The sequence below is a fragment of the Varanus komodoensis genome, unplaced genomic scaffold (genome assembly GCF_004798865.1).
Source record: "Varanus komodoensis strain SLA01 unplaced genomic scaffold, ASM479886v1 scaffold10, whole genome shotgun sequence".
NCBI classification, from domain to species: domain Eukaryota; kingdom Metazoa; phylum Chordata; class Lepidosauria; order Squamata; family Varanidae; genus Varanus; species Varanus komodoensis.
In genome coordinates, this window is record NW_025335269.1 from 22,849,176 (window position 1) to 22,857,198 (window position 8,023).

Consider the following 8,023-nt stretch of genomic DNA (forward strand, 5'->3'; position numbering starts at 1 on the left):
AACAGCATCTGGTGATTCACTACAAAGGGGACATGGGCACCCTGGAAAAAAATCACCCCTTCAGCTTTTGCATCCCTGACCCTGCCCCCTCTTTCTAGGCAGGGAAGAGCACTCTTGTCCTGCTTTAGCATTTCCATGGGCAGAGAACACTGCACTAGAAGGGCTCCTGGCTCGCTCCTGCATGGTTCTTATGCAGAACTTCCGCTTTTATTAAAGAGGACAGCACTATGCCTTTCCTAGCTGCAGGAGAGACAAGAACCCACTGGAAAAGTTTTACTATAAAGCCAGCAGTGCAGTTAGATAATTTTTTGTATGCATCTCCTCTGCAAGCAAGTTGCATCATCGACCGATTATCTAGCCCAGTAACAGGAACTGATCAGAAACGAGACTCACTGAGTTCAACGAAAGAAGCTTGAGCGTAGCCAAAAGTAGTCCAGTCCTGGGCCGCTTTTTGCTCTCTGCATCCATTCTAATGGTGTACCGCCCCGCAGCGCTCCCCTTTTGGCCTGAATCATCATTACTGTTCAGGCTACACAATACTGGTTTACTACGCATGCGTATAGTAAAGCCGATCACGGAGAAGGCGGGAATCCTTGATTTCTGCAATGCACTAACGCATGCGTGCCAGCTAAGCGCTCGAAGTTAGTCTTCCCACTCAGCTCGCAAAGCGCCCTCACGCATGCGCCTCATCACCCCCTTTGCATCGTCGAACTTCAGCGACATGGCTCTGCCCCGCCAAAGGAAATGAGGTCATTCAACCCCGCCTCTTCCTCTTACGCATGCGTGGTTAGGGCATTGGAAGAAGTATCGCGACGGGACCGGAAGTGCCTCTTTCTTTTTCTGAGTCGGCTCGTGCGGCAGCCATCATGGTGAGCGCGTGAGCGTGGCTGAGGCCTTTTTCGCGAGGCTTTTGTTAGCGGCTTATCGCGGGGAAGAAGGGGGGGGCGCAGCTTCGTGCAGGCATGGCCGCGGTGGCGGCAGGTCGAGGAGGGCCCAGCAGTAGTTCTGCCTCGGCTGCGGGAGGGACCTCGGTGGTGCCACGACTTGGGAAGAGAGAGGGAATAAGCGGTGGTTGTAGTGCGGGCCTTTCGCGAGGAGCTGGCGAGAGGTGTGAGGAGGGACATCGGGGGGGTTTCTGCTAGCCCCGTCCGGCTGCTTCCTTTGTCTTGCGGCCTTGGGGAAAGCTTCCCCGTAGTCGGTGATTAGGCGCCGCCACATCGCGCCCTCCCGCCCGGCCGACATTTGCGGGGCGGGCGCTCGTGGGGAAGCTCTAACCCCATGGATCCCGCGGGTGGGAAGAGCCGGAATCAGACACGACTCCACAGTAGGGTTCCTCGGGAAGGTTGCCTCGCTTCTTTAAGGGGCCCTGTTTTTGGTTTCCATAAAGCATGAATAGATGCATTAAGAAAGTGTGGCTTAATATGAATACTGTGGAGGGATATGATCAGAAAGCCCCGTCCATCTGTGCAACTTTAGACAGGAAAAGTCTAAAGCACCTAGCAGGCCTCATCCACAGCTAAACGTGCTTAGGATTGAACCTTTCTTTAAAACCCTCTCAAAATGCATATTTTTCTCAAACTCGTGGAAATACAGCCCCCTAATTTCACACATCTGTTGTATTTTTTTCCTAAACAAAGTTACTGCAAACGTTGCACATGCCTTCCCTTTTCTCCATTGTAAGCAACGGGGGGGGGGGTATCATTTTTTCCTTTGTAAAATGTGATGTAAATAAGTGATCTATTTTATAGGGCTGTTGAGAAGGATTGTATATTGCTTACAAGCATTTTGTACATTTTTTTAAATGATGTGAAAAAGATGGTGTGGGGAAGGATGGAGGATGATGTAGTGACTTCCTTTCCCCCAAGTTGTCTGCTGCTGCTCCTGAGTATGGGTGATTTCTAATAAAAGGTGGCTATTAAATTTCATCATACAGGGCTGTGTGCATCTAGCAGTATTAAAATAATACATTTTTTCCATTAAGGTGTTCAAGCGCTATGTTGAGATTGGCAGAGTTGCCTACATTTCCTTTGGGCCGCATGCAGGCAAGCTAGTAGCAATTGTGGATGTTATTGATCAAAACAGGGTAAGTTTGCAAGTTTGTGATGTGCTTCTGAAACTATCATGAATTCCAAATAAATGCAGACTTGCTGAGAAGGAAAAGACAGCAATTCTTACTCTGCCAGCATTCCCCCCCCCCTTTGTTTGCTATCTGGAGAGGAAGAGAATCCTTTTCCTTCACAACCCATATGGAAATCCAGTGAATTGGTGGAACAGGCGCATGGGTCTCCCCATGCTTCTGTCACCAGTTTGCTTGATTAAAAGCAACATGGTAAAAAAAACTGCTAAGGGGCTAGTAGCATGCATATCTATGTGGCTGCAGAGGAGGGGGTTTCCTTCATGGTCACTGACAATGCAGGCTCATTTATGTACTATTGTATTTCAATGTATTTTATCATGTTGTAAGCCGCCCCGAGGTTTCGGCAAGGGGCGGCATAGAAATGTTATAATAATATAATAATAATAATAATTTCCCTGATGTTTCCCTTTTTTTGGCTTATACTTGAAAATAGTTTGCTTACAAAACATGACATGTTAGCTTTTTGAAGACATCAGCTTCATGATCATCTTATACTTCAAAAGTTCTCTTGTACCTGTTCAGTTTATATTGAGCTATTTAGAATTGCTTACTGTCTGCTTACCTTAGAATATTTGCAGCAAAACAATCTTTTCTAATTCTGTGTAGCCTGTCCTTTCCCATAGTTCATATTTTCTTAAAACTTTTTCCAAAGTAAAGCATCAGAAAGAATGGTAAGAATTCATCTTGCCAGATAAGTGCAGCACAGGTATTTTTATTTATTAAAATTTATTTCATTTCTATACTGCCCCACAGCCAAAGCAATCTGGATGGTTTATAACAATCCATAAAAACATGATAAAATGCAATAAAATATAAAATCAGAAAAAATTAAAAGGTTAAAACAGGTTATAGTCATATGTGTTATAGATAAACAATCTTATCTATGTTTGCTCTCAAGTTGTGCTATGCTAAATAGGATGTACTCTCAGAAAAAGTATGCATAAGTGGTCATTTTAATATTAAAATTACTATTAAATTAAAATATTTAGTAGTATTAAAATAAGTGGTGCTTCTCTCCCTGACCTTTTTGTGAAAGTGGGATAGAAAGGTAGTCAGGGAAGCTTCCTGTTCTTCAAGAAGATACTGCTCCCTTATAACTAATATATAAAGGGAGTTGAAGGGTGGTAGGGAGAGGTATCTCTTGTCTGTTGGTTTTTCTCATTCAAATTTCTGCCTTCAGAAATAGAATCTAAACTGATTCAGATTTCCTTGCAGACAAAATATTTTTATTCTTTAACCCCCAAGTTAGGGGCAATCTCAAAAACAGTTCAGAAAACCCAATGTTTTTCCCATTTCCTTTAGGCATTAGTAGATGGTCCCTGCAGCGGTGTGAGAAGGCAAGCTATGCCTTTCAAGTGCATGCAGCTAACTGACTTTGTTCTCAAGTTTCCTCACAGGTTGGTAGCTTAAGAATTACTTGTCTCTCTCTTCTTGAATTAACACTTTTATTATTAGTGTTGTAGGAAAAATATTGGGGTTTATCTTGTTCTATTTCTCTTAAAGCTGATAAAGATGTAAAGTTGCACAGAACTTTCCTGCATTCTAGATTATTCACAAGAGGAAGTTGCCTTTTCAGGTCAGCCTGAAGGCTATTTTGTATATCCAATATTCAGGCTATGGAGGGATCCAAATTCAGTATGAACATGGCTAAGCTAGGGCAGATACCCATAGAATGTTGCCAGCAGCCCATCTTAGATTGCCTTATGTGGCAGATCTGAGCTAAAGTTTCTGGTTTGATAATCAGCCCTCTATGTATTTTGAAATACAGGTCAGGCCTGGTAACATTCCAGATTTCATAAGATCTTGAGACACCTCACCAGCTCAGTTCTTGCTGGCACAGTGGACTCTTGTGTCTGCTGGACCTATTGGTCATGTGAGATTATTGTACTACGCTATGGCTTAGCATGGTGTCAGTGGGTAGCAGAAAGCTTTCTCACTTTTACTCTTGTTGAGAGAAAGAATTCTAATTTTACAGCAACAGTTTGCCATGTCATCCAGATTTTGTACTGTGACTAACAGTAGCTAGTTGATTTAAACAAGGTAGCTTCAGGAGCTCTGGTTTGCTTTGTCTGGCCGGACCACATGACAAACCATGGTTAAGTAAAAGCTTCTGAACTCCTTCCAGCATGTAGAGTGCTACCATAAAACTGTATGAATAACTAGTCCCTTATGATTATTGTCCTTTCTTTGCCATATTCATTGAAAGACTATTATGCTGATAAAACTGTTGCAAAATTCTCTAGAAGATTTTGGGAAGCATTGAATGTGTAGGTTGCTATAATTCTTCATTCGTTACTTAGTAATAATGAGAACATGATAGAAAATATTTAGAACTCTGGAGACTGAAATATTTAAATATAGAATGTTTTTCAGTGCATGCTGTGTAGGTTGTCAAGAGTCATTTATAAATGAAGCTGTTACGTTGCACTAACAAATCCTTGTGTGTGTTCTTACATCTAGTGCTCGTCAAAAATGTGTGCGAGTTGCTTGGGAGAAGGAGAACATTAATGAAAAGTGGAAAGCTACCAGATGGGCACAAAAAATTGAGGCCAGGGCAAAGGTATGTTTCCAAAATACTATAATGTATGCAACATTGTGCTGTGAAAAACTGATGCTAATGTAGCTGCAATAGTATTACTCAGGAAGCTAAATGATTAGGAATGACTTGAGCACCATTGCAGCTAAAGCCATTCAGCTGCAGAGCCATCTGACTCCATGTACCTGACTGTTTATTAAGCATTTCAGTAGATGTGCTAGTTTGAGTACCCCTCCCATCTGTAGTACAGGAAATGACTATAGTGGAGAGACTTTTTCAGAGTGCCTTGTTTGTGGAATTCTATTCTTGTCAGATGCTTACTTTGATGCCTTTTGGAACCAGGGATTGATTGCTTATTTGTCAAGCCACTTTAAATGTTTAAATTTAATGCTTCTCCCCACACTGGTCATTTTTATTCTGTTTGCTGTAATGGTTTTTGGGGTAAGAATTTGGTTGGAGGGTAGGGTAAAGTTTGTATTATCACCACTCGCTCTTTTTGCTTTCAAATAAGCCCATGGTTTTAAAATGCCCAGTTGCCTCATTATATCAGTACCTTACATTTTCCTTAATTCTTTTTGGGTACTTCTGTAAATGGTTAGGTTCCCTGATATCTGCTGATAGTGTTATGCCTGAATGTCAAGCATAAGCTGTAAACTTTAGGGAATGATTCTGTGGTCACTGGATAGTTTCTGAAGGGGCCATAGGATGATTCTGATTTCTGGCTACAGGGTTGGAGATGGTGTTATCACTTTGGCAGACTTGGGGCTGGGAATCAGAGTAGTTTCAGGTGGCAGGGAGAAGACTGGACTGGCCAGAATATGAAGTATCTGAAGCCCTTTCTAGCCTCCTTCGCTCCTCCTTTGATGTACTATTATCACACTGAAAACAGTAGTGAAAAAGAAGAGTGGGAGGAACAGGGAGTTATTGCCTCCACCAATCCTCTTGCTCATCACTGGATACCTGTAAACCACCCAGTTCCCAGCCTTATGAGCACCCTTGTAAGATTGCACCCTTAAAGGATTTGATTATAGATGGATGTACTAAAGCATTACTTAAGTAGCAGTGATTTATTTTTAATTGAGGCAGAAATTGAAAGGTGCACATTCATTTTTGAAAGCCATCTTGGCTGTAGGGTGGTAACTAATAGGGAAAAAAGTGAGATTATCTTCCTTCAAACTCTTAACTAGCTTATATTAAAGTAAGTTCACACTACTTCCGCTATTCTTTAAAATGTCATCTGTTATAAAGGTTTTAACAGTATCAAATGTATTTACGTTTAGCCAGTTAAAAATGGTTTGTATCCAGAGAAGTTTCCTCCATCAGATTGAATGGATACTTAAAACTGTGGGAGATAAAAGAGCCAGCATGTTGTAGTAATTGGAATGTTGTAGAAGCAGCAGGGAGACAAGGCTGACTTCACTGGGTGACCTTGGAGCAGCCATTCCTTTTGTAGCTGAATCTGCCTGGCAGCGTTTAAATGGGAAAGGGAAAGAAACAGTCTCTTAAGCTCATTAGAGGAAGGGTAGGATAGAAATACAACAAGATAAAACATCTGGGCGTTTATAAATTGGTAGGGCTAATATTTGTATCTTGTTGAGTTGTAAATAGTCTAAACTAGGCAGACTATTCTGCTTATTAATCTTGTTTATCCTGTAAAATATTTTCACAGAAAGCCAAAATGTCAGATTTTGATCGTTACAAAGTCATGAAGGCAAAGAAAATGGTACGTAAAGCATACAAAACTGACTCTTAAAAAAATCATTGTTTTCAAAAGTGGTGTGGAAGTGCTGATAATTTTATAATGTGAGTAAGACTTGTTTTTCTGGATCACTTTTGAGTGTGTTGTTAATTTACAAACCTGAGGCCCATTCTCACAGTTTCTTTGTCTTCCATTTGAATATCCACAAATATTCTTACAATGATGCACAGCTAGATAAGTGTAGGTGCTCCTGCCTGGGTATAGCCGGCACTGTGCTATGAACATACAGACCAGCACTGGTTTCTTTCTCTGTCACTGAAATCACAGATTCCTGCAACTGTGTGTGTGTGTGTAGCCCCAGTTAGCCATCTACTTAGGTTCAGATTCCGCTTCTGTTGGTAGTATTTGCACTGGGGAAAATTAGTTAATTTGAATTGTGAGAGCAGTGGGTGAAATGCCCACTAAATACAGTTGCTGAGAGCATTTTAAAATACCATGTGTGCTGTCTCTTCTGTTTCCCATGCCCATTTGTCTTGTTTATCTTTATTTGGTAGATCTTTTTTCTTTTAATTTTATTTTTTGAAAGCAAAACAACTAATAAACAGCAAACTGAAATAGACAGAGTTGCCAAGGGAGTTCGATACAAATCCAAGCTGTACAATCGGCTGGAAAAATCTATCCATCAACACTCCATAAAAATGAAACAGCTTTTTAACTGAAATGTAGGAAGACAATCAGTTAATTAGATAAAAGTCCTGTCACTCTGCACATTTTTTGGCTATATTTTGTCTTTTCTGCACAACTACAAGAAGTAGTGGATGGACTTCTGTAAAATGAATGCAGGTTTTCTTGATAAGAGCTTACTAAAATATCTTCAACCTGAATGCAACATACCCTTTCAATTGTTTATATGTGTGTGATTGTAGAGTTGATTTGGCCAGTGGGTACTGAGCTCTTGGTTATAACTATTTACACCTTTGTTCGTTACAGAGAAACAGGATCATCAAGCATGAAGTAAAGAAGCTCCAGAAGGCTGCAGCTTCTCCCAAAAAAGCATAAACTAGCAGCGGAATAAAACTTGAGTTTCATTTACACCCACTATGTTTGCATAACCTGTCTAATTTTTTCAGTTGCTTTAATCAATTTCCTTAGAAAAACAGTATTTGTAGTACATACATGGACAGCAAGCTACCTGCCTCCTTTCTTTCTTATTTCTCTGCCACTGTACCTCTTTTCCCCAGGACTGCAAGCACATTATTGCCACTTTAGTCCACAGTATATGATAGTTTCTCAGGGATAATATTACTAACAGGGAACAACAGATAAGTTACGCTTACTAGAGCAGCAGCCTCTCATCTGTAAGCAGGGAGGCAAAAACCTTACCTGTGTGCATATCACCCAAGATCTTGATGGTGGGGAGGGTGTAAGGTGGGAGAACTACGTGGGAGATGGACTGAGTGGGTGGAACACTGTGTTTGAGAGGGGAGGTAGAACCCTGGGTTTAGGCCCCTCCACGGCTGGCATGCCTGCTAGAAGACAGTCTGATCCAGTGGCCCTTGGGGACAAAGAATTTGCACATTTCTGTTGTATGGCTGTTAAGATTAATGATAACCTTTCTAGACAGATTGACTGCAGAGAATGGAGGGTAAAG

At 41.4% G+C, this 8,023-nt stretch overlaps 1 protein-coding gene across 2 annotated transcripts in view; it reads left to right on the forward strand.

Annotated features, from left to right (window-relative positions):
• The window catches only part of RPL14 (ribosomal protein L14), a 9,468-nt gene extending 1,997 nt beyond the window's left edge, over positions 1-7,471 (forward strand). Inside the window, exons 2-7 of one of the 2 annotated variants that reach the window (XM_044417156.1) lie at positions 846-869; positions 1,982-2,083; positions 3,440-3,534; positions 4,598-4,697; positions 6,343-6,396; positions 7,363-7,471. In XM_044417156.1, the coding sequence (XP_044273091.1) occupies positions 867-869; positions 1,982-2,083; positions 3,440-3,534; positions 4,598-4,697; positions 6,343-6,396; positions 7,363-7,431 (423 nt within the window). In that variant the 5' untranslated portion in view covers positions 846-866 and the 3' untranslated portion in view covers positions 7,432-7,471. Of the gene's footprint in view, positions 1-816; positions 870-1,981; positions 2,084-3,439; positions 3,535-4,597; positions 4,698-6,342; positions 6,397-7,362 lie in introns of those variants that run through there. The other variant, XM_044417148.1, reaches the window with a different exon arrangement.
• The last annotated feature ends 552 nt before the right edge of the window (positions 7,472-8,023 follow it).